Raw genomic sequence first — 25,561 nt, 5'->3', positions numbered from 1 at the left:
TTATTTTCTCTGAACCTTTGAGTTTTGTAGAACCAGAGTTTGGAACCCAGGGATGGTGACTCCCATCGATCGATCTGCGTTTTCCTCTAAGCACACAGCGCTTCTCCTCCATGCGGTGAGTTCTTGGCTTTGCTCTCCCAAGGTGCCCCTCCCCCAGCACAGTGGGAGAAAGGCTCCAGGACCCTGTGTGGGGTCTGGCGAGCACCGGTGCAGCTGGGGCCCCTCCTGCCCCGCGCTGACCCTCTCTGGGGCACACAGGTTGGGGTGGGGGGTGGGCTGTGGCATTCCCTTACCGGACTCTGGCCTCCAGGAGCAGACAGAGCCACGGGACGCCTGGGCCTGCGCCCAGGTTCATGGACCCCAGCGAGTTGAGGGACGGGTCCCCAGCTCCTGAGGTGGGACAAGGGAGCACACGGGGGGTGGGGGGCTCAGGCATATGGCCACTGGAGCAAGTGCCAGACTCCAGCCCAGCTGTGATGCCTGAGACCCCAGACTTAGCCTCAGTTTCCTCATCTGTGAAATGGCACGGGCAGTGTACTTCCTTCCCCAGCCTCAGGGGGGAGGGGGTGTGAGAAAACGGGGGATGGGGGGCAGGGGCAGCCACACGCACCCGCGGTAGTCCTGAGTCCACGGCTCCTGTGGGTGCAGTAGGGGTGTACCCTGGGGGGACTGCAGGCCCCTGTGGGCACGGACACCTCTTCTGGTGAGCAGAGCCCGCTGCCCGTTGGAATGAGCTGGTCCCGTGGCCCCGGAGCCCTGGCCGGAGGTTAGGGCCCGAGGGGGGGGGGCTCTGACACCCCGGAAGGTGGTTCCCCAGAGAGTGTGCGGTGGAGGGGGAGGATGGCCGCGTTACCCTAGACGCAGGCACTCCTGTCTGCACACACCGCGCTTTCACGTAAGTGTAGACCGTAGACACGTATAGGCTTGACTTTCCAAGATGAAGTCCTGTCTGGAGACGGCCGGAGAGCGAGCTTGGGACGGAGCTGGCTCCGGGCTCCTTCAGGGAGTCGGGATGGGCTCAGAGCCTGTGGGGCTCCCTCCCCCTGCTGGCCAGTCTCTGAGAAACACTGTGAAACAAGGAACACCGGCCGCCGTCTTCCCAGTGGGGACAGCTAAGAAAGAAGCTGGAGTGTTAACGCGGTCTGGGCTCAGCATGGAGGGGGACGGTGCTCCCGCTCCCAGGGGACACCTCTGAACACGCGGCCTGAAGAGAGTCCGTCCTGCCTTCCCCGGGAGGGAGGCATCTTCTGGGTGGTTTATGGCAACGAGAACAGACCCAAAGGATGATTAGGGCTGCGTCTACACCCTCCCCTGGCCTGGAGGCTTCCCCGGGCTGTGCTTGGGAAGTGCCGTGTGGCCGCACCCAAGGCTCGTCTCAGGCCTCACACATCAGGCACCCTCCCACCGCGGGTGTTGGCCTCATTACCCATCGCCCACGTCTCTCCTGTCCTGTCTCCTGCCCTGGGCAGTGCGCTGGGTCTGTCAGGGTTCTGGCCACAAAGGCTCGGGAGGTTCCTTACAAATGAAACCGGCCTCATTCCTGCCCCCGCCTCCCTCCAAGCCCCCAACAGGTGCGCCTTCCTGCCAACTGCTCCCTCCCCGCTGGAGGGACTCTCCCCGAGAAAGGCAACCCACAGCCCTACCCCCAACTAGCCACAGTAGCCACCAGACTGGAACTGTCCCAAGTGGAGAGCCTCCCAGCCAAACAGTGGCCGGACCTGCCCCGTTCTCCCATGCTCCTGTCCAGCCGCCGGCCCCTGCCTGGCTTGCCCTCTGCTTTCTTAGTCCAGCTTGTTTAGACAGACCCGGGGATGCCAGGAATGCCCGCCAGGTTGAACCCTGAAGGGAATGTTAGGAATGAAAGAAAAAAAAAAAAAAGCTGACCCACCAAGTACAAAGGGTATCTTTTTATCAAATATTGACAATTTCCAGTAGTCTAAGGAGCATGCCGTCCGTGTCTGTGCGGAGAAGCTCACTGGAGAGCTCTGGCCGTGGCCGGTGGTGTTGGCTTGGGTGTTGGCTGGTGGCAACTGACCAGAAGTTTCCTTGCCTCCAAGGAGGGACGCCCTCCTCCCCAGTCGGCTCCAAGTCCGGGGAAATTCCGGTTCTCGTTTTGGGGCGGGAAGTGGAAGGTAGCAGTGGGTTTGAGGTGTGAGGGGTAGACGGACCCTCAAATCCAGCAGAGGGACCCCGCCTCGGCAGAGACAGGGTCTGGAGCGCTGACCCCAAAATAAACGTGTTTTGGGTCACAATCACGGGGCCGCTCGTTGCCAGGAAACAAAAGACATCGAAAAATACTTTTTGGCAGTCCGTCAGCGGAGGCGATCCTTGTGTCCCCGGAGCATCTCGCTTGGGAGCCGCAGAGCCCGGAGGAGGACGCACGGACGGGGCGGGTGGGGAAGGCGCTGGCTCCGGGGGCCGACCCTCCCCCGCCCAGATCGCGTCCAGACACGCCAGCCAGCCGCTGTCCGGGAGCCGCCGGGTGGACCTCGCCTCTCCCCCTCCCCCGGCACAGCCTGCTGGTCCTGCTTCCCGGGGCAGTTTGTGAAAACGAGGAAGGGGAGACCACGCGAGGCTGCCCGGGGACCCCGCCGCGCCCTCCCGGCCCCTCAGTTGATCTCGCTCTCCGTGAACTCCTCTTTGATGGACTGTTTCCGGGACTTGCAGTCCGGGAGGTCGAAGCCGAAGTCCGCCCACTCGTCGGGCCCCGGGCCCCCGCGGTTGGGGATGGTGATGGTGTGGCGCACGCGGAAGTGCACGGCCTCCATGACCCGCTGCCGCTGCAGCTCCCCGGAGCTGCCCACGGCGATGGCGGCCGCGTTGCTGCTGGAGCGGATCAGCTGCTGGGCGCCGTAGTCGTGGCTCTGCTTCAGGTCCTGCAGCCCCCTCCAGATGGTCATCCGGTACTGGTCCGGGATCTTCAGGGCCCCGAGGTCCTGCAAGAGCCGCCGTTAGGGCCCCGCCCCCTCCCCCGCCCCGGAGGCGCCCTTCCGGGACCTGGCGGTGGGACAACGGAGCCTCTGGCGCCGCATTTGCCAGGCCACGGGTGACCGGGGAGCTAAGAAGCGGCGTGCGCGCGCGCGCACGCGCCCCCGTGCAGGGGTGAAGTCATTCCTGGGCTCTGCGACGCCTCCACTGCACGCCCTGGGGGACCGGAGCCGACCATCAAGCCCCTGGGGCCTCCCCGCACCAGCCAGGCAGGCGGTCACACAGGGACGGGGGTGGGGGGGGGGTGGGTTAACATGCACTGAGCTGGGCCAGCAGGGGTCAGTGGGGATGGGGGAGGAGGAGGGCAGCGGTGGACACAGCACATGGTCAGGGCTGAACGAGTGGCCACAGCCCCTGGGCAAACTGCGCCCCTCTGGCCTGGGGCCCTGGGTGGAAACAGAACGGCAGGCGGGGAGGGGGGGAGGGGGCGGGGGCTCCGGGGCTGGAGTGTCCCCGGCGGCCTCTGCCTCTCTGGGCTCTTGAGGCCTGCGCGTCCCTTGGCTAATGGTACATTACAGCTCAAGGCGGCCCTAGGCTGCGAGCAGGTGCGGTCTTCCGTGGTTTAGGAGGGGCTCAGTGCTGGCACTGTCCCCCGACCCAGAGGTGAGCCACGGCTGTTTGGTCACGGTGCCCAGGATGCTTGTAGCCTGGCACAATCTGAACCCAGGACTCGCAGGTGTGACTTGTCTTCTTTGGGCCTCAGTTTCTCCCTCTGTAAGTGGCACTGAGACGTGCCAGCTCCAAGACCCTTCCGGCCTTGACCTTCACAACTCTGGAGAGTTGGAAATAGCCTGTCCCCCAAATCAAAGGCAGCCGGGCCGCTGGGTGCGTGAGAGCAGCTTCACAGCCAAGTCCAAGTGAGCGGCCCGCTGCCAGGGGCCCCGGGCGGGCGTCCCGTCCAGACACTGCCTGAGCAGCTCAGCTCACCCACGACTCTCTCTCCAGGGCTGACTCCATAGGAAGCCGGACGAGAGGGAGTTGGTTGAGCTCAGTCGTGGGATCGAGGGTTTTCCAGATTCCACCCCCCACCCCGCGCCTCCCTCCCTCAGCAAGAGCAGGAAAGAGTGGCCCACAAAGCAGAGAACCGCTCTGCCCTGGCACAGAGCCCTGGCCTCTGGGTCCGCGGGCGGGGCTCCTACCTCTATGGTCAGATTCTGCAGGTGGTAAATGTTCTGTAAGCCTTGGGAGGTGAAATACTCGATGCAGTTTGGACACCCCAATCCTGTTAAAAAACTGCAGAGACAACTTGGGAAATAAAGCGGCAGTAACTTCCAAGCCCGCGGCTGCTCTGTCCGGCTGGGAGCCCGGCGCGGGCGAGGTGCTCACCCTGGGGCTCAGCCTCCACGGAACCCTGTGTCTGTGCGTCCCCCGGCACCTGTTGGACTCTCACTCCTGACCTCTCCTCCGCCTGTGTCTGTCCTCGTGGTGGCAGAGTGGATGTGAGGACACACAGGACAGCAGGCAGGGACTGCCCGCAGGGCTGGGGGCCAAGCTGGCCGGCGGCCACGAGGGGCTGAGGTCAGTGGGTTCGAGGCAGGGCCCGGCAGCAGCCCACGTACCTGACCAGGCTGGGGTCGGCGTGGTAGGGGGGTGGGGTGCAGTGGGACCCCGAGACCATGGACTGGGCGCCGTGGCCGCTGTTCATCTCGCCGTTGGCTGGCAGGGCGTGGCTGTGGTTGTTGAGGATCCCGGGGCCTGGGCAAGTGGGACAGTCAGAGCCAGCTGGGCCGGGCCGCCCCCCGCAACGCTCCGCCTGACCGGGACCTCCCTGAGGTGGGCGATGGACACGGGGGGCTGTCCGTGGCTGTGCCCCCCGCCTGTGGACAGGGGCTGCTGGCGGGGGGCTGCCCTCGAGAGCCCTGAGCTGTGCAGAAGTGTCTCGAGCTAGACCCCCTGCCGTGTGCCTCCCCGGCCTGCTCTGTGCCCCCACGGCCCGGGCCACTCACCCACGGGCCCCAGGTTGGGCCCGGCCGCCGAGCTGTGCGGGGGAGGCTGGCCCACCAGCTGGTTGACGGACGGCAGTTTGTTGACACCCCCGTGCGCTTTGTTCATGGGCGAGAGGACGGGCCCGTAGGACGCCGGCTGCAGGTGGCTCCTGCTTAGACAGCAACGGCTCTTGGTGAGAGGCCCAGGCGGCCACATCCCCCTGTGCTCACCTCCACATGATGTCCCAGGCTGCTGGGGGCCTCCCTTCTCGCCCAGCACTCCCACCCACACCTGGGCCACACCCGGCCGCTGGCTGTCCCCGGGACCGGCCTGGGGTGGGAGGGAGGGAAAGCCGGCTCCTGCCACCAGAGTCAGCCAGCGGGTCGGCCGTGCTCTGACCTGCCCCCCTCGCCTTCCTGTCAGCGGCCACTTAGGCCCCCCTGCGGGAGAGGTGGAGGGATAGCCCAGATGGCCACTGAGCACGAGCACGGGAGGCTTCAGGAGGAGGGGGGCACCCGTCCTGGCGGGTGGAAGTGGCCCCATACTTCCCACCAGGTGTTGGCCGGCAGGGGGTGTGGGGTGGGGGCCGGGGCTGGGGGGTAGGGGGTCCTGGGACCCAGTGAGGACCCAGTGGGGTGGGGCGCCTGGGGCTGGGCTCCCCAGCACCCCTTCTTCCCCCTTGCCCAGGAGCAGGTCTGGGACCCAGTGAGGACTCAGTGGGGCAGGGCGCCTGGGGCTGAGGGGGGTAGGGGGCCAGGGGCTGGTGGGGTAGGGGGGCCCTGGGCTGGGGGGTTAGGGGGGTCTCGGGGCTGGGGTGGTAGGGGGGTCCCGGAGTTGGGGTGGTAGGGGGCCCGGGGCTGGTGGGGTAGGGGGGGCCCTGGGCTGGGGGGTTAGGGGGGTCTCGGGGCTGGGGTGGTAGGGGGGTCCCGGAGCTGGGGGGTAGGGGGTCCTGGGGCTGGAGGGGTGGGGGGCCCGGGGCTGGTGGGGTGGGGGGGGCCCTGGGCTGGGGGTTAGGGGGGTCTCGGGGCTGGGGGGGTAGGGGGGTCCCGGAGTTGAGGGGTAGGGGGCCCGGGGCTGGTGGGGTAGGGGGGCCCGGGGCTGGTGGGGTGGGGGGCTGGGGTGGTAGGGGGGTCCCGGAGTTGGGGGGGTAGGGGGCCCGGGGCTGGTGGGGTAGGGGGGGCCCTGGGCTGGGGGTTAGGGGGGTCTCGGGGCTGGGGGGGTAGGGGGTCCCGGAGTTGGGGGGTAGGGGGCCCGGGGCTGGTGGGGTAGGGGGGCCCGGGGCTGGTGGGGTGGGGGGCTAGGGTGGTAGGGGGGTCCCGGAGTTGGGGAGGTAGGGGGCCCGGGGCTGGTGGGGTAGGGGGGGCCCTGGGCTGGGGGTTAGGGGGTCTCGGGGCTGGGGTGGTAGGGGGGTCCCGGAGTTGGGGTGCTAGGTGGCCTGGGGCTGGTGGGGTAGGGGGGCCCGGGGCTGGGGGTTAGGGGGGTCTCGGGGCTGGGGTGGTAGGGGGGTCCCGGAGTTGGGGTGGTAGGGGGCCCGGGGCTGGTGGGGTAGGGGGGGCCCTGGGCTGGGGGTTAGGGGGGTCTCGGGGCTGGGGGGGTAGGGGGGTCCCGGAGTTGGGGGGGGTAGGGGGCCCGGGGCTGGTGGGGTAGGGGGGGCCCTGGGCTGGGGGTTAGGGGGGTCTCGGGGCTGGGTGGGTAGTGGGGTCCTGGAGTTTGGGGGTAGGGGGCCCGGGGCCGGGGGGTGGGGGTCCCGGTGCCTGGGGGCGTAGGGGGCCCAGGGCTCGGGGCGCCGCACTCACGGCCTCTGAAGCTGCTGCTGCTGCTGCTGCCGGTAGGCGTCCACCAGCTGCTGTGGCACCAGTTCCATCAGCTCCAGGCTCTCCTTGACCTTCATCAGGATCTCAAAGTTCTCTCGGCCCCGCACCTGAGCACACACCGGGGGACCCTCTGCACAGGTGCTCGTGCAGCGAGGCGCCCCTTCTTCCGCAGGGCTCCCCGGAACCCCTTCTCCCCCCTTCTCCCCCCTTCCCCAGGAGCAGGTCCGGGACCCAGTGAGCGCCCACCATTCCTCCCCTCCCCAGGCTCTGCACCCCCAACAGACGTGGGGCCTCGATCGTTCTTGGAGAACTTGAAAATGCGACGAGTTGGTGGCCTGTGGCGTCCTCCCCGGCCGCCCCAGCCTGGGCGTCACAGACGGAGGACACTCACGTGCATGTAGTACACATCCTCGTCCCCGTGTCTCCTCTTCTTCACGTTGGTGCCCAGGGCGGGGACGGCCGGGGGGCTCTGTTTGAAGGCTGCAAGGGGAGGCAGGGGAGGCAGGCCACTTGCAGATCAAGCCATAGGACCCCTGACACCCAGTGTGCAGCGTGGATGGGCCCAGAGACCAGTAGCCCATTCAAGAGGGGCAAACCCAAGGCGGGGCCCACGCTGGATGGGGCCGGAGCCCCGGCAGCCCGTGGGTCACGCCCATCGAGGCACGTTCGGCCCTGAAGTCCCAGGCGGCCCCCACGCCCCAGCCCAGGCCACTCACCGCGCTTGCTGCCAGCCCCGTTCTTGGCCGCAGTCTCGCTCAGGGCCTGCTGCTCGCGGTAGTGGTCCTCGTCAGCCTTGCGGTCTCGGCCGGGACAGGCGCAGATGCGGCCCTCGAAGGACCTGCGGCCCAGCACCTGTCCGCTGGCGGGGCGGGCACGGCCAGAACCGTGAGCCTCGGGGGCCTGCGCCACCCACCTCGGCCCCCACGCCGGGGTCTTGAGGAGCCAGGGGACCAAGGCGGAGCACCCAGCCACTCAGACACCAGGTCCCCTGCGTCCTCCCAAATCCCAGGCCCTGCTCCAGCAGCCCTCGCAGCCGGGGGGAGCCCTCCTTCTGAAACCCACCTCCAGCGCCAGCACCATTCCTCACCCTGCCCCTCTGCCTGCCGAGCCCCCAGCAAAACCGCCCCCAAACCGCCCCTCCCCCACCCCACGAGCCCAGCAGACTCACTCCCGGGTCTCCAGGGTGATGATGATGAGGATGGGCCTCCGGTTCATGCCCCCCACACAACTGCTGTTGCACATGAAGTTGTACAGGATGGTGGTAAATTCTGTCCCCACCTACACACGGGAGAGGGGAGGAAGCAGTGCTATCAGCATGCAGGCCCCACCCGCCGAGGCGGGTGCTTCTGGGCCAGGCCCCGACTCTAGGTGGGCCTGGGGGAGAGGCAGGCCCCTGCGCTGTGGTCCTCTGGCATCCACCCATCTGCCTACCCATGCGCCCATCCATCCACCTCCATCCATCCACCTTCTGTGCACCCACCCATCCATCCAACCATTCACTTGCACGCACTGACCCGCCTCCATCCATCCATCCATCCATCCTTCCTTCCATCCATCCTTCTATCATCCATCCATCCATCCTTTTATTCATCCATCCACCCTTCCTTCCTTCCTTCCAAGCACGCATCCAGTTACCCCTATCTATCCATCCATCCACCCATCCTTCTATCTCCATGCATTTACCTTCTGTGCACCCACCCACCCATCCAGCCATTCACCTGCATACACTGACCCACCTCCATCCATCATTCCTTCCTTCCTTCTTTCCATGCATCCTTCCTTCCTTTCTCCCATCCATCCATCCTTCCTTCTGTCCATCCATCCATCCATCCACCCATACTTCCTTCCTTCCATCCACTCATCCAGTCAAACCTATCTATCCATCCATCCACCTCCATCCATCTACCTTCTGTCCACACGCCCATCCATCCAACCATTCACTTGCACGCACTGACCCACCTCCATCCATCCATCCATCCATCCATCCACCCATATTTCCTTCCATCCATCCATTCATCCGTCCTTCCATCCATCCATCTTTCTATCCTTCCTTCCTTCCTTCCTTCCTTCCTTCCTTCCTTCCAACCACTCATCCACTTATACCTCTCATCTACCCACCCAGTCATGCGCTACACTGAGTGCCATGCTCTGTGCTGGCTCTCGGAGGCCCAAAGTCCTGTGGTCTGGTTGCCCCAACCACGTCTCCTAACATAGATTGGAGGTCAAGCCCTGGAGGCTGGGTGTGAGCGGGCATGTGCACAGGTCTCTGTGGGCACAAAGGTGTGTTCTGCGTGCTGCAGGCTCTCGTGGGCAGAAAGGTGAATGGCACTGCTCTGGCAGAGAGAGGGACCAGAGCCATCTGAGTGGACCCCCATCTCCAGCACATGTGTCCATTTCCCAGGGAGTCTGTGGACAGCTGCACAAGGAATCCAGGGCTCTCGACTCCTGGGCATCCCAGGACCACAAAATGGGCAGGTGTCATGGTCTCCCTGGGTCAGGATATAAAACTCAGTCACTGGCTTAGGCAAACCTGGCCTTTCACCAAACTGCTGGCACACAGAAGCCACCAGGGGGCAGGAGAGCCCTGCTTTCCTGGCAGGTGACGTAGGGCAAGGGAGGGAGGGAGTGCAGGGTGGTCACACCCCTTCCTGGGGGCTGGGGGTTTAAGGGGCCAGGTGCAGGGCTGGGGCCTGGGGGTCTGGGGAACTGATCACAGTTTGGGGAGTCTAGGGGTCAGAGCCAGGTAGAGGAAAGGTGGGGCTCGCTGTGCCCCCTCACCCGTGGAAGCATGGCCCACGGGCCCAACTGGGGCCCACCCCCAACCCACCGTCACTGCTCAGCCCCCCACCCCCACCTGGCTCCACCCCCAGCTTCTCTGGCTGGGCCCTCACAGCAGCCCCAGAACCTTCTGCTGCCTTCAGGTCACAGCAGAGCCCCGCCCACAGCTCTCCGCCCCGCCCACCGGCCACCTCTGGCCTCTACCCTCATCTCCAGGCCTCTGTCCTGTAGCCAGAGAGGCCGAGGGGGGTCCCACCTAGACCTGTACAGAAGTGACCAGAAATGAGTGCCAGGCGCCAGGGGCTGGGGGTGGGGGCAGGAGGTGAAGAAGTTGCTCCACAGCAAGACTTAACCCGGAGGCGCTGGGGACAGTGGGTTGGCCATCTGAAGTGACATGAGTGCTCTGTGATCGGACCCTCACCCTCGTGGCTAACTGCAGGGGCCCCCACCTACCTGCGGGGGCTCATAGGGAACCATGACGCTCTGCCTGCCTGTGACAGGGTCGTCCACGTACTGTGAGAGATTGTTGCCCTCCACTCGGATGAGGTGGCTGGCCGGAGCAGACTGTCCTGCCGGGAGGGGATACCGCTTCAGGGGGTTGCCCGGCTGGGGCCCGGTCACCCCTGTGCCAGACACATCGCAGCAGACTGGGGACCGCAAAGGCCAGCCCCACCAGCCTCCCAGGTGGGGCTCGGGCCGCCGGCCCTGATGCCCTCAGGGTGCCTGGCCCAGCATCGCTGCTGACCACTGTCCCCTGGGCACCTGCACCCCAGGCCCCAGGTACAGCTGGGAGGAAAAGGGGCTGGGGAGGGGACGTGCCGGGTCCACACTGTCAGCCCCTGCTGTCTCCAAGCATGGACGCCCGAGGCGAGCCCTCCCTCCCGGGGTGCCCTGGCTGCTGGGCACGGGGCCGGGGGCCTCACCTTCGTTGAAGTCTCGTCCGAGCTCATGGTTGGGGCAGCGCTTCACCACCTCAGTCACATGCTCTGCCTTCTTGTAGACGGGCATGGCCCGGATGACGGTGCCCGGGGGCGGCGGGGTGGACACCTTGATCTGGATGGGGCACGTCTTGGCGATTTGGCAGTAAAGCTTCTTCAGCAGCGGGGAGTACTGGTGGGGATCGGGGGGCAGGGTTGAGGCCCCGGCTCGGCACCCTCGCTCAGCTGCACCCCACCCCCAGCCAGGAGTCTCGCCCCTCCCCGCATCCCCTCGCCCACTCGGCAGCACCGGCCGCTTTGGGCACAGGGAGAGCAGACGGCTTTCATCCCGCCATCGCTGGCTGGAGAGGTTAGCACCATTACGTCCATCTCACGGGTGAGGCCAGGAAAGGCCGGGGAAGGGGGAAGCTGATGGAGAGTGGGGGCTGGGAGCCAGGGGTGCCCTGTCGAGCCCGGCTCCTCCCCACCCACCCCCCCAGCGCTGTCAACCGTAGGCCCCCAGGGCCCAGCAAGAGCGCTTGCAAAGCCTACCCTTTAAAAATAGGAAGTTTTATAGTGTTTTTCAGATATGTTTCTCAATCGAGTGAAGAAGAATGTGAAACATTGAGTCCTAGGGGTTGAGCTCTGCAGCGTGGCATGGGCCACCGGGGACCTCAAAGCCCTAGTACCTGCAGCCCAGGGACCCTGTCCTAGGGAGGGTCAGATGATGCCCTTCCTGACCCTGGCAGGGGCCTCTGGGGGCAGTGGCCGGGGGACCAGGTCGCCTACCCAAGGACCCTCGCATGAGTTCACAGGAGACCTGCTGGTGACCACGGGGGTAGCCACTAGCTTCCAAGCTGACTGGCTTCGGGGCAGACCCGTCTGGGGCTCCTCATGCCTCCTTCCCCCAGGGACAGTGTTCCTGGTCTCAGGTTCCTGGCCCCACCCCACAATCTCCCTGCCCCCCCACAAATCCCCGGTGACCTGGACTCACCCCAGACACAAAGTCCGGAGAGTGCCCCATCACACCCCACCATGGTGGGGTCAGAGAAACCGTACTGTACCAGGAGACACTGCTTCAGACAGGCACCCAGCTGGGGTCCGGCCACCACTGTGGCAGGTGTACCACAGGGGACTGGCGACCACAGGCTGGGGCCCACGGTTCCCAGCGGGAAGTGTACCCACCGTGCTACGGTCAGGGCAGTTGAGGCCGGACACGTGGACGACAGAGCCAGAGAAGGGGCAGGTCACAGCCCGCTTCTGCCAAGGAAGCTGGGGGCCCCCGACACCCTCACGCTGCAAAGGTAAGGCCCCCACTGGCCTCCAGAGCCCCCCCTCTGGCCACCAAGGCACACAATGGACCCTCAGCTACTCTAAGTGTACAAAAAGCAAGGGGTGGGAAACATAGGGAGATGGAACTTACGCAGAGCCCCAGAGCAGGGGGTCCCCGGTGCCCTCACAGCCTTTGGCCCCACAGTGTGAGCCATCCCTCCCCTGATGAGCTGACCGGGGCTCCCTCCTGGAAACACCCATCCCTGGGGTGGAGTTCAAGGCATTGTCGGGGTGTTGGACCTTGTTCAGCTTTCCCTTGGCGCTGAATTCAGTACCCGCCCCTCACACCCCCATCACAGAAGGAAACTGGATGCCGTGGGCTTCACCGCCCCTTCCCACTCGCCAGGCTCCCTGGAGCCAGGTGCAGCCTGCCACCCCATACCTGGGACCCCCACTTCTGGCGAGAAGCAGAGTCCCCAGACCTGCTTACAGTGCAGGAAAGAATGATCACACACAGCCCTGGGGAGGGGGGGGTTGCTGAGGCCCTTCTGGGAAGAGCAGAAAACAGGGCTCAGGGAGTGGGGGCAGCCTGCTTGTTGTGGGGCTCAGTCCTGCTTCCCAGGGGGTGACTGCTGACCTCCGATGTCCTCATCAGTACAAATGCTGCCCCTTCACTCCCCGAAGCACCAGTTTGGGGGATAAGCTGGGTGCCCCTGCCCAGGACAGCAGCAACCTGCCCGGCCCAAAGCAGACACCGGGTGCCCATTCGGCACCCCGCTCTCTTGTCGACCCACAGTGAGGCTTCAGAACAGGTCCCCGGCTCTCAGACAAGTGTGCAGGTGGTTTCAGGCAGGGAACTTCCAGGCAAGCATCCTGGAGGCCCTCGGAGAGGCTCAGCAGGAGAGCCGTCACCCAGGGGGTTTTCCTGATGGAGGAGGCCCCCCGGGAACTGTGAGCCCCGGCTGGCCTGCAGGGACCCGAACAGAACCAATGATAGGGGCAACCGGGGTCCAGAGGGCCATCCCTGCAGCAGTGTTTGTGGGGTGCCTATCGTTTGCCAGGCTCCAGAGTCACGAAAGAAAATGGGCTCTGAGGCCCCTTCAACCTTCAGAAGAATCTGGACTTACTGGAGGCTCCCGCCTGAAAGCGTCAAGAGGAGAATGGCCCCCGGGTTCTGGTGCTTGTCAGCGGGATGCTATACTCCACTGGACAGACCTCTCCCAGGCTGGGCAGGCGGCCCGCTGGCTGACCACACTTAACACCCTTGAGCCGTCCGGCCATGGCCCAGTGTGCAGTGTCACTTCCAGGCCGGATGGCTCCCCGCCCCTCTGCGAGCAGGCCCTCCAGTCCCCTCTCTGGGGCGACTACCCAGCGGCTCCCATCAGTCTGTCCTCCGACCTCGTGATCCATCCACGGCCTGAGATGGGGTCTGTTGGCCCCCCAAGGGCCAGGTGCCTTGGCTCATCAGCCAGCAGGGAGGGAGCAGGACTTCAGGTGCAGCCTCGCAGGCCTGTCCTGACAGTGGGGCGGGGCTTCAAGGCCCCTGACCGGCGGAGACTTTGTGAGCCCTCCTCTGCAGGCCCTGTGGCCGGCGGGGTGGGGGCGCCCCTTCGGTGTCCGTGTCTGGGCGTCGGACCGAGGCCCCGAGGTCCGGGGGAAACGCAGGGGCGCGTGGCCGGCAGGCGGGGATGGGGGCGCCCGGGGGTGCTCTCCGTGTCAGGGGGCCGCAGGAGGTCCCAGGAAAACGCAGGGACACGTGGCCGGCGCCGGGTGGAGGAAGGGCGGGGACGGAGGGGCGCGCGGAGGACGCCCCGCCCTGGGGAGGAGCCGCGGGGAGCTGTCCGTGGTACCCGCGCCGGACCAGGCTGGGCTGGGAGCGCGGAGCCGCCTAGGGTGGGCGAGGAGAGAGGGCCCCCGCTTCCTCCCTCTGCGTCCCTGGCAGGGCCACCCCCAGCCTTGGGCCTGGTCCCACTCCCCACAGGGGTGTCCCTAGTCTAGTGCCACCCCAAGATGATTGATAATATGGCCGTGGGCACATACACCAGCCACCCCACCCCTGCGGGGATTGAAGCCACAAATGTCTAGCCCGGTCCTGGTAGAACAGCGAACGGCTGGCTGGAGGGATGCCTTGAGGCTTCCCTACACTTGGTAGCATGTTGCAGGGGCACAGCTGCTGGGCTACAGGGGCGGGAGGTGGGCCTGGAGGGGGGGAGGCGTGGGGTGGCCAAACCCAGGGTGGGGTCAGGGTGGAGTAGCCTGTGTCTAAGAAGGCGTGAGCCCCCACCCCCCAGCCAGCTCCTTCCCTCCTCCCGCAGCTCCTGGGACTCAGGCATGGGCAGGTGGGGAGGAAGACTCCTGGGTCCTGCCTGGTCCACAGAGAAGGTCACGTGAAGACGCCTCCTCTCCCTCCCTCTTGCCTCTCCTTCCCTAGAACCGCTAGATGGATGTGTTTCAACAGATTCTGAGCTGATAAAATCTTATTTATCTTCGGCTGTTGACACAGAGCCGTCCAGACTTGCCTGCCCCGAGATGCATGTATCCCTTCGTGTTTGCAGGAAACGGTTTGCCCAAATGCTGGTGTCTGCCCATCCCTGCCCTCCCCCACCGGACCCTCCCCCCATTAGAGTCCTCGACGGGCCCTGTCTGGCTGGGAGCCCGGGGCCTGGCAGGGCTGGCGCGGGGGTGGCAGGCGAGAGGGTGGCGGGTGGCAGGCGAGGCTCCGTGGCTGTTAATTTCCTCGCACCCGCTCCCCAGCAGCTGGGTGCCCGGCATGGGCAGGTTTGGACAGGAGGAGAGTGGAGAGGTGATAATAGGTTGTCTGTCATTTTCCAGGGACGTGTAGCATCTTGCAAACCGCAAATACCGTTAACCAGCTTGGGCGAATCTGTTACAACAGATTCTGGAAGACGGGGCCTTGAGGGGGGGGGCTTTTATTTTTTTAAATGATTTTTTTTTTATAGCCCACTTTTATCTGCTTCCCGCGTGTGTGTGTGTGTGTGTGTGTGTGTGTGCGTGCATGTGTGTTCAGAGCCACATTTCTCTCCTCTCTCAGGTTATGGACCCCTTTGAGGACCTACCCAAGGCCACAGACTCCCTTCCTCCCTAGAGAAACTCCCACAAGAACACTTACCAAGAAGCTGTGTGGGTTCATAGGGTGACCCCCAAGACCCACAGGGGGCCTAGGTCAACAGCCCCCATTGACAGCCCTCCTGGGTAAGGAGGGGCCCCTGAGTGACACAAGCCACATTGCCACACCCCCTCCTGGTGGCCTCCCCTACTCCACGGAGAGCTGCTGGGACATGGAGTGGGCTCTGACGTCAGGGAGGTCTGGGCAGGATAACAGGGAGGGTGCCAGTCTGTAACCATCACCCCAGCCCATTTCAGAGCACCCACGGACAGAAAGCGGTGAGGGTCCCTGCACAAGGAAACCCACAGCCAACGCCCCACCTTGGCCACAGGCCTGGTGGCCGGAGGCTCCTGGGAGCTCCTGGACGCCGGTAGGCTGCAACCGTGCCTGATAAAGAAGCCTGCCGAGAATCCTCAAGAGCTCCTGGCTAGGGGAGGACACACACACATCTGCTGACACCCTGCACAGGCTGGTCAGGGGCTCCCTCGCCGGGAGCCCAGAGAAGGATAAACGGGAGGCAAAAGTGGGCTTTGCGGGTGCCGAGTGACGCTGACCACTATCCAGGGGCATCCCCAGAGGCTGTGGGCCAGAGGCTGCCTACCTGTGAGAGGTGGGCCTGGGGCTGGCAGCGACACCCCTCAGGAGCCTGCCCCCCCCCCCCACATCCTAGAGCCTGTTCCCAATCAAGGGAGCAGGAGCCCCTGGGACCCTCACGACCTGGAAGGACCATGCCTTGGGAAGTGGCAAGCATCCCCCTCAGGCACTCCCAGGCCACAGGGACTTGGGCCTACTCCACCCTCCTCCCACACATGGCTGCAAGCCGGGAAGGATGTCTCTGGTGGCTTCTGTCCTGGGCTAACATCAGGGGTAGGAGCACTGAGACCCCTGAGTCCCCTTTGTCTCCACCAGGCTAGCCCTGGGTCCAGGAAGACTGCCACTCAAAGAAGCATGCAGGGGGACAGAGCAAGGACACAGGTGCCAGGCACAACATGCTTCTTCCTCTGGCCTGGGGTCAGGGCAAGGGGGCCAATGGGCGGGGACTTGCCCTTGGCCTCAGATACCCAGGCCCTGCCATCTGGCCTCCCCTGGACCCTCAGGAGGGGGCCTTGAGGATGGAGAGGGTAAGCAGGATGTGTCTTTGGGGACCCAGCTGGGCTTGCGGGGAGCCCCAGCCTTCCCACCAGGAGCCACCCTCCTGGCCAAGAGCACAAATGGTGGCCACGTCTGAAGCACCAGGATCTGCCTCAGCCAGGCTCAAACATAGTTCCTCTGCCTGTGAACTTGGTTTCTGACTTTGCCAGCTGGAGAGCCCAAGCCTGTCTGTCCTGGCCTCCCAGAGAAGGCAGACACCCCGCTGGCCGGCCCCATGGGGAAAACACTCTGGTAAGAATGCAGCAAGGCATGGCTGTGAGCCAGACCAGAGAACTACCCGTGTGGGGACAGAATGAGGAGGCTGGCCACCAGCCCGGCTCTGCTCACCACAGAGGGTCCCCTCAACTGCCAGGGGAAAGATCCCCTATGACCCTTAACGCCCACCTTCCCCTTCTGAGCTGCTTGGCCTTGTCAATGTAGTGCTCATAGGGTCAGCCCGCCTGGGCAGGGTGTGGGGGCCAGCAGGCACCTTCTGCTCAGAGGATGGTCCTGGGATCCTCTGACTGCAGGCACCCCATTCTGGACATGACTGCCAGTCTGGTGAGTGCAGGCACAGGTGGGCCAGCTCCTGCCCCCAGGGCCCAGAAACTTCCAGATGGCCTGGGACTGGGGCCGGCCCAGCTGCAGGTGGCTTGGGAGCGGGGAGGTTGGCCCGGCCGTGGCCACAGTGGGGACGGGTATTCAGGATGGCCTCGATGGCCCTGTGTCGGCTCCAGCTGGGGGCCCTGGGCACGGGCTCTCCTGCCTCTGACCTTCCTGCCATGGAAGCTACAGGTCAGTCTCCAGTTCAGGACCTCAGTTAAAGACCTGCCCTCTGGCCAGGCAGTGGTGAGCATGGTTTTTTCACTCTTAAGAAACTGCACCCTCTGCCAGCAGGACAGGAGCCCACAGCTTCTCCAGTGAGCTCGGGGATGCCCCGGACACGTGGGGATGGGCAATTTCCAGCTTTTAAGGCAATGGTTGGCTGGAATTGAAGATAAATACCCGGCGAAGCCCCGGGGGAAAAGGAGAGTTTGGGACCCTGAACATCTGACTGCCCTGCAGAGGGCAGTGGCTCCTAGTGCCAGGTGGTGAGCATGTGGCTCCCCCTCGTCTCATCCTCCCCAAGGCCCGGGAGGAGCCAGCTGGCTCCTCACATAGGAGGACGAGGAGGAGAGGGGAGGGGTTGCCTCGCCCCGGGGCACACGGCCGTGGTGGACGAGGCAGGTCTGTAATCCCAGGGGGACCCTGGGCGTTAGGCCACCGCGGGATCCCCCAGCAACCCCTGAGCTTCCACTTTACTGAAGCTTGGAGCGCTAGTCACTTGTGCGGGGCGGTGCTCCTGCCCTAAAACGAGCCCGAGCCCGAGCCTGAGCGTAGCAGCCCTGTGGCCCTGTCCAGCCCGGGGGCCTCACACCTCACCCCAGCTCTGCCGCCCTCGGGTTTCTGCCCCCTCCTCTTCCTGGGGCCGCCTGGACAAATACACGGATCACCCCTGCAAGGCCGGGGGGGGGGGGGGGAGGCGTGGCCAGGGGACTTCTGGGGCCTGGGGTCCATGAACTCGAGCCCCGCTTCCAAAATCCTGACACGGATTTCCCCTGCAACTGACCACTGAAAAGCTTCACTGGTCGCTCAGCAGAGACCCTTGCCCAGAGTCCACAGGACGGGGGCGGGAGCCTCAGGACCGCGTGGCCTCCTCAGCCCCGGTTCCAGGAGGAGCTGTCCCCCCTATAACGGCAGCTACCGATGCTGGCTGGGCAGCCAGGGCCTGGGAGATGCCCAGGGAGAGGCGAGGAGGGGCTGTTCCCAGGCCCCGCTCCCGACTCCCCGGGCCCCAGCCCCGGCCCCACTCGGCCTCCAAGGCCAAGTTCTGCGACCTCCAAGCCCAGGGGCCCCAGCGGCTGCAGAGGGTGGTGAGAGAAGCGATCCCCAGCTCAGGCCACAGGCGAGGGCGCCGACACCAGCCAGGGCCAGCCTGCAGGAAGCGGGTCCCCGCCCCAGGAGCTTTGCACAATGCAGGCAATCGCTTCAACTTCCCCTGTTCGCTCCTCATTCTGTCTCCACCACAGACACTGAGAGCTCTTCCCTCGGCCTTAAATACGTGTAACTGCTTCTGGTGCCAGTAAAAGGTATTAATTCCACTTATGCATTCCATAAACTTTTAGGATAACGCAATTGATACCGTGATCATGTCGGGACACATCCACTATTATTTTCCTGCTCGCAAACCTCCGAGGGGCTGGAAAGTTTTCTCCCGAATCCATTAGTGTTGACTCAGCCACATTCTGCCAGGAACCCCGTGGAGAACCTCTGTGTCTCCCGCCTGCCTTCCACAGGAGCCTCCTCGGCCAGGAGGGTGGCGCTCACGCTGCGTGAGCTGGCTGGCCCCCAAGACGGACAGACTGACGCTCGTGTGTGGGGCGGCTGCAGGTCATTCAGGGGGCTGTGTCCAGGCCCCCCCGGGGACTAGCTGAGCCGTCACGCCACGTGCACCCTCACCATCACGCCTCACGCTACCCAGCTGGGCCGGGGCTCCGACCGTCCCAAGCCTCTTGCCTGGCCTCGGACCCCCCTCCCAAACCTACCAAACCCCAAGGACAGCCCTCTTCCCCGGCGAGGCCCAGCCTAGGAGCCGGGGGAGACTGAGCTGGGCTGGACGGCATCCAGATGCCCCTCTCATCGGCTGCTCCTCCAGGCTCCTGGGACCAGCCGTCCGTGTCACCGCCAATCCCTGGGGGGGCTGCGGGGTGAGAGTGGCCGTCAGGGCCCAGAGGCCAGGCTGGAGGGTGCCGGGGAGGGCTTGGGACAGCGACAAAGGCACAATCAGTGCCATCGCCGGCCGGGCTCCACCGTCCAACGGTCCGAAGAGCATCAGCGCCCCCGGGTGCCAGCCCTCACTCGCCGCCCTGACCTTTTCGATGTAGGTCTCTCCTTGACGCCCCCAGAGCCCCGAGGAGCGCCGACAGGGGACAGGCCCTCACCAGGACGGCTCAACAGCAGCGGTTTGTGGGGCGCTCTCCGGGCTCCAGGCCCCGTTAGAAGTGGTCCCAGGAGGCAGCTCATTTGTCCTGTCACGACCCCACCCTCAGACCCAGGCCCAGAGCAGTGCAGCAGACCCGAGACCTGGACCCTGCCAGCCAAACTCTCCCACCTCGTCCCGTCCCTGGCCCCCGGTTTATAATCTTGGAGGCTGAACACACATCCCTTGTCTGCTCAGTTATGCTTGACCCGCCGGTCCTGGCCTGTGGGCGGGAGGGGTTGTCAGAACCCTGGGTCGGGACCAGAAGAGGCCGCACGTGTGCACCTGTGTTTGTGTATGCCTGTGCACGTCTGCGTGTGCCTGTCTTCACGCGTGTGCAAGGTGTTTCCGTATGTGCATCCGCGTGTGGCACGCACGCCTGTGAGCTGAGGGCTCCCCTCGGTGCCCAAGGAGCATGGATGTGAGATGTGGGGGTGCTCGCAGGGGGCCTCGGCCAGGCACAGGCCAAAGACCCCATTAACAGCTGCGGTCCCTTGGGGACTTGGTGAGGGTGTTTTTTCCGAGCGGGGACAGGAGTGAAGGCAACAGTCAATTTGGAATTGTACTTGAGAAAAATATGAATTATCTATCAGTTACCAGGCATCCGGCACGGCGGGAGCCACGCACCGCGCGGTGCGGAGCCCAGACAGCGCGCCCGGGAAGCAAGTCCGGGCAGCGCCCGCGCAGCCAGACCCCCAGAGCTGCGAGCAGGCGGGCGGCCGGGCAGTCCCCGTCCTGCACCGTGATCCCGGGCAGGGAAAGGAGCCTACGGGGGGTCTTCTCCCAGAGAGCCAAGGTGCCAAAAATCTCATTATCAACGTCTGTCCCACCTCCACCCCCTGCACTGACGAGGTCTGGCGGGGGTGGGGGGGGGAACCGTGTGCTCCAACAACAACACCTCCTTCTCAGAGCAGCCACGCAAAAGCAGAGGGCCCAGGCAGGGAGGTGGGGATCGGGGCTCGGGCACGCGGGGCAGGGTTGGTCGGGGCTTGTGGGCAGAGCCGCTGGGCAAAGGTAAGCCCTCCCCTGCCCTCTGGTGTGGCTGGCCGGGGCAGGCCACCCCATGGGGCCACTTAGGAGCAGACAACTGTGACCCAGCCATGGGCTTTCACCCTTAATGTCACTCCCCTGCCAGGGGAGGTGGGGACAGAGGCCCCAGGTGGGGGGTGGGGAGGGGGGGACAGCCAGCCGAGGCGCAGCTTCTGTCCCTTCCTGAGGACCAGCTCAGACCATCCAAGGCACTCCAAGTCCCCCAGGACACTGCAGAGACCCCTCCCGCCTCCTCAAACAGTGGAGAGGAAGACAGCCGGGACCCCCCTCCAGTGCTTGCCAAAATTCCTAGGGGTCCGGCAGCTCAGGCTTGGGTGACAGCATTGGTGAAGGAGACTGGGACCCTCCCCTGAGGAGCTGGAGGAAGGGCTCGGGGAACAGTAGGAACATGGAGTAGGGGTGGTAGTGAGTCTCCTGTCACCAGAGGTGTGCCAGTGTGGGGATGCCTCAGGAGCCTCCTGACCTGGCTTACAGTCACCCAGTCAAACCTCAAATCGGGGTGGGAGGACCAGGACCCCGCAGGCAGTAAGAGAACCCTCTAGCACTTGCAGCCTCAGAACCTCACCCAGGAGGACCAGCCCTATGGCACCCCATCCCCAGCTCCGCCGCTAAGGTGACACGCTGCTCCTACTGTGCCAGCCCGAGCTGCGTGGGCAACAGCCCTTTAAGCCTTACCACCAGCGACAAGGGACACTGCAGGAAAAAGTCGCAGATGAGGAAAACTGGGCGCCCACGGGGTGGGAGCCCCAGACCAGAGATGGGTCAGCAGCTGGGGCGTCAGGGGGAGCTGTGACTTGGAAGCCAGACCCAGACTGGCCCCTGCAGAGCCTGACCAGCTCCCTGTGGTTCCACCCCACCCCCACCCGCAGAAGCGTGGGAAACAGCCCAGCAGGGCAGTGGGGATCGTGGGACCCCTCCCCCCCCTTAAAGCAGCAGAGCCCCCGGGTCACCCGCTTGGTGCTCCTGAAGGGACACAGCCACCCTGCCTGGAGACTTCCCTGTTCCAGGGTCCTGTTTCCACGGACTGGGGGAGACCATGGAGCTGCTGTCCCCTGCAGGAGGTGACGCTGTCCCGTGGCCAGGACCCCCTAGATGTGTCCGGGGTAGGTACTGGGCAAGGCTCACTGTCCTTGTCCTGTGGGGGCGGGGGGTGGCAGGTGACCTGCCAATGCCCTGCGTGCCCTACCCTCAGAGGAAAGCCTGTGGTCCGTCCTGGGGATCTCCGGGTCTCTGCTGCGTTCCTGCCCCCGTGGGCATGTCTGGCAGCCCCTTCCCCTCGCAGCCGCAGCAGCGCGGTTCAGCGATTAGGACCGTAACCCCAGTGACCCCACGACCGGGAAGCCGGCCACGGGGTTCCCAGCTGGCCCTTACTAACGGCGTAACTCCGAGCGAGCTATTTTCCCTCCGGTGCCTCCTTCCTTGGCTGTAAAATGGGACGATAACAGATTCTATCTCGCGCGTTGCTGGGTGGTTTCTAGAGTAGACTCGAAGCACCAGTGGGTGTGCGGGATGCCATCCGAGCTGGCAACGTCCCCACCAGGGGCCAGAATGCCCCCAAGCACGGCGCCAGAGACCCAAGTCCGCACAGCTGCCGACCCAGCCCTGACGTCCCGGCCTCACACCCACGCTCACAGACAACAACCCAGAGACTGTGCGGGCACAGCCCAAGCCCGCCAACCGCCGGACTCCGGACCTCCCCGCCGCCCCGCACCACCCGCAGGAAGTGGCCTCTGCAGACCCCGGGGGGGGGGGGGGGCGATCCACGCGCCTCCTGCTCACCCAGGACAGGACGCAAACCCCACCGGGCTGCGGGGATGCCGGCGGGTCCCCCTGAGGATGGTCTGCCCCTCTGGGGCCCCGCGGAGGCTGGCCGCTCTGGCCGTGTCCGTCCGAGGGGTGGGCACGCCCAGACTGCCCAGCCCCAGACCCGCCTCCTGCCCGACGACGCTCCTCCCGGAGGCGGCCGGGAACCCCGCGCGCGCGGACACCCGGCCGGCCGCCCGGGGCGATCACCCCTCCCCGGCCCGCACCCCGCAGGCGCCCCTGGCAGCGGACGCACAACTCACCGTCCAGGTGGCCGACTTGGCCGTGCTCGACTGCTGGAAGGTAACGTCGAAGTGGTGGGGGCCGGGGTAGTCGGCGTTGGAGGGGATGGCCGGTGCGGGCGACATGGTGTCGAAGGTGGAGCTGGGCTGCGCGTAGGGCGAGTGGGTGGGCACGCTGGCGGCGTGCTCCGGGGTGTAGGGGCTGGCCGAGGCCGCTCGGCTGCTCATCTGGTCCATGGTGCTGTTCAGCAGATTGAACTGGGGCTAACGTGGGAAGGGGGAGGGAGGGGGACACACAGTCAGGCTGGAGAGTGGAAACGCGCGGCCAGAGGTGTCCTGTTACAGGAGACTTAAAGGGCCAGCAGCTCAGTCATCCCAAATATTTCCCCGTCCCCCCCCCCCCCCCACCCGACAGGTCACTGCTTGTGTTGGGATAAACTGACATATTCACCTCGCCTCCCCCCTCCATCGGCTCCGGGTGCCAGGGTTTCCGGGGCTGCACCAAGCACACCTGGAGGGAGCTGCTGGTGGGGGTGGCTCCCGGCCCTCCGGACCCTCTCACAGGCCAGCAGACTCAGCGGCACTCTCCAGGGGGCGGTATCCAGCCGGACACCCTCGCCTCCCACCCTGTGTTCCAGCCAGAAGCGGGGAGACCCCAGGCCCAGGGAGCCCAACTGTGGGAGAGGCGGGCCCCCGGCAGAGGGTGGCCCCAGCGTGTGGGGCCCATAGTCCCCTCCTACTGGTCCACATCCTAACCCTAACCCGGGAGCCCAGCCCCTCCCCACCCCACCCCCACACAGGAGGAACAGGGACTCTAAGCTGTACTGTGTGTGTGCACCCCCAGCTCACCCCCTTGGGGTCCCGGGACCCCGAGATGGGCCAGCCCCTGCCTGGGGCTTGAGGAGGCCCCAGCAAGGGGACCAGCCCAATCTAGGGCAGATCAGACTCCTCCTGGAGGGCCGGCAAGGAAGACGCCTTTCCCAATCTGGAGGCTTCGAGCGGCAGGTGGGCTGACAGAGCAGAGCAGCTGATATTGGCCAGAAGGGCTCCTACCTGCAAACCTGTGAGCTGCTTTCTGTGCCAGGATGGCGGTGAGGTTTACTGTAATCCTCTCTAGGAGCCCGAGGTGGACACTGCCATTATCGCGTTTCACAGACGGGGACACTGAGGCACGTAGAGGGAGTGACCGGCCTGGGGTGAGGCAGTGGCCCCGAGAGCCCCGGACACGGGTGGGGATGGTGGGAACTGCGGGCAGAGGGCCTGGGGTCCCCCTGGGGGGCAGGGACAGACCAGCAGCAAGCGTGGGGTGGGGGGCTTGCCCTGCAGCCCCCGCCTCACCAGCCTGCCTTCTCCAAATTGCAAAGCACAGGGGTGCATCCCCCAGGGTGACCGGCTGTTCAGCCCCTCTCTGCCTCCTCCATCAGGAGAGAGGTGTGCATAACCCAGAGCCCCTCCAGCTCAGCATCTGTCTGGAAAGCACACGTTCCCCCATCGGGCCTGCTGGTGACAAGGGTCCTTGGAGCCTCTACCGAAGACTGCCAGTCTGAAGGAAGCTTACCACAAGGGCTGATGGAGCGCAAGAAGGTGACAGGTGGCCATGGCTTCGTGGCTCCTGGAGCCCAGGATGCTCCAGCCCCCAGGGGACAGCCACTGGAGCCCCCCCCCCCCCCCCCCCCCCCCCCCCGGCTGAAACTGCCATCGGACGGACCCCTCGGGCGGGCCTCAGGCCTTTTCCGTTTGGACCTCCGGAGCCGTGGCCCGCTGTGAACCTGGGGAAGGGCCGGCAGCGGGACAGGGGGGCGGCGGACAGGGGACCCCTGCAGGGCAACCGCAGAGGCCTCCTTCCCCGCTCTGGCTCCCCACAGCCTTCTGTGCCTTCACCTGTCAACCTGGGAGGCCCCGGCACCCAGATGAGCAAACTGTGGGGTCCGTCTGAGGGAGCAGTGGGACACAACCATTCCGGAGTCAGACACGCCCTACAGGGAGCGCCACCAGCGAGGGCGCAAAGCCAGCCACAGACGCGAGTATGCCTGCCGTGGGGTCCCCGCTGACGGCCGGCCGAGTCCAGCCGGAGGCAGAGCAGTTGGCCACCAGGGCCTGGGTGGGGCTGGGGGCAGAGGCTAAGGGGCAGCTGGTTTCCTTCGGAGGTGATGAAGAGGTTCTAAAATTCACCGTCAAGGCGGGTACACACAGCTGTGAATATACGAAAACCCACCGAATTGCACACTTGAAATGGGTGAATTGCGTGTCAGGTAAAATGTAAGTCGATCAAGCTGTTTAAAATAAAACAACTGGGGACCGGCTCCTCCCCTCTCCTGGCCCAGCAGGGGCGGGGGGCAGGGGCGGGCGGGGGGGGGGCGGGGAGGAGAGCAAGCCTCCCCGCTCCACGTGGGGCCCGGGCCGGGGACCCCGGCGCGCCCTCACAGCCGAGGCAGCTGCTGTGGGCGTGGGCGCCCCGACTGCACACACTTGGCCACGAGAACATAAAGGGCAGAATCCAGCTCACGATTTCACGTTCAGCACGCGCCGAAACGGGCACCGTTTCCCATAAGTGAGATAAAGTGTGAAGTTACTTCCACGGGTTTCTTTTCACCGTTCGTTTTTCGACGTGGCTACTGGAAATCGCACGTGCAGCTCACACCCATCTGCTCCGGGCCGGGCCAGAGCCCAGGCCGCCAGGGGCTCACGGCATTCCGGAGGCTGCCACCTTCCCCAGCATCACAACCGCTGCCATCAGCAGCCCGGCCCCCGTCGGGGTACCACGGGCTCTCGTTACAGAGTGCTTCCCGAGAGGCCTGCCGAGCGGGCGAGTGAGCGAGTGAGTGAGTGAATGAATGAATGAATGAATGACGGAGCGTGGGTGTGCCAGGCAATAGGAGGTCTCCCCCGGACCGATGCCCGGGATTGAAGGCCAGGTGGGAAGCCGGCCCTCCCACTCAAGGAGGCTGAGAGCCCACCGGGTCCGGGGCGGAGGGCGGGGGTCCCAGCCTGCACCCTCCTCCCCAGGCTCCGTGACCTCTCTCTTCCCTCCCAGGTGACCAGCCGCGGCCCTGGGCGACTGGGGTGCCAGTTGCGCCCTGGGCGACTGAAGGGCTGTGGGAGCCTCGGGGAGCACGGCACAACCCGGGGTGCAGGTCTGTCCCCCTCCCCGCCCCCTCCCGACGGGACGGCCCAGGCCAGCAGGGCAAAGGGCCCCCACGGCCCCCCCCTCCCAGAAATGAGAGACAGCCCCACGACGACAACAACGTTGTTCAGATTTTAACTTGTCCACATTCTTTACCGATCTGCGGCGGGTGCCAGGGAATTAGTCACTGAACCAAAAGAGCAAGGCTGATAGCATCATGTACCCAGCAGCCACAAGGGGCAGGGCCCGCGTGCGGGAGCCCTCGTGAGCGGGAAGGGAGCGCTCTGCACACCGGGCGGGCGCCTCAGACAGGCTCCCTCTGTCTGCCCACGAGCCAGCCGGTGGCCTGTGCGCACCCTCCTCCCTCCTG

At 65.3% G+C, this 25,561-nt stretch overlaps 1 protein-coding gene across 3 annotated transcripts in view; it reads right to left on the bottom strand.

The window, feature by feature from the left end:
• Positions 1 to 2,529: 2,529 nt before the first annotated feature.
• TP73 (tumor protein p73) overlaps positions 2,530 to 25,561 on the bottom strand; it is a 60,680-nt gene continuing 37,648 nt past the window's right edge. For all 3 annotated transcript variants that reach the window (XM_042951533.1, XM_042951532.1, XM_042951534.1), the window contains 11 exons: positions 22,089 to 22,331; positions 10,430 to 10,616; positions 9,960 to 10,075; positions 7,897 to 8,006; positions 7,445 to 7,587; positions 7,120 to 7,208; positions 6,711 to 6,835; positions 4,935 to 5,083; positions 4,548 to 4,683; positions 4,128 to 4,221; positions 2,530 to 2,936 (listed from right to left, as the gene is read on the bottom strand). In XM_042951533.1, coding sequence (XP_042807467.1) covers positions 2,610 to 2,936; positions 4,128 to 4,221; positions 4,548 to 4,683; positions 4,935 to 5,083; positions 6,711 to 6,835; positions 7,120 to 7,208; positions 7,445 to 7,587; positions 7,897 to 8,006; positions 9,960 to 10,075; positions 10,430 to 10,616; positions 22,089 to 22,331 — 1,719 coding nt within the window. In that variant the 3' untranslated portion in view covers positions 2,530 to 2,609. The remainder of the gene's footprint in view (positions 2,937 to 4,127; positions 4,222 to 4,547; positions 4,684 to 4,934; positions 5,084 to 6,710; positions 6,836 to 7,119; positions 7,209 to 7,444; positions 7,588 to 7,896; positions 8,007 to 9,959; positions 10,076 to 10,429; positions 10,617 to 22,088; positions 22,332 to 25,561) is intronic.

Source organism: Panthera leo, chromosome C1 (genome assembly GCF_018350215.1).
Source record: "Panthera leo isolate Ple1 chromosome C1, P.leo_Ple1_pat1.1, whole genome shotgun sequence".
NCBI classification, from domain to species: Eukaryota; Metazoa; Chordata; class Mammalia; order Carnivora; family Felidae; genus Panthera; species Panthera leo.
Note: the sequence above shows the minus strand (reverse complement) of the source record. Positions and strands in the feature narration are given on the sequence as shown.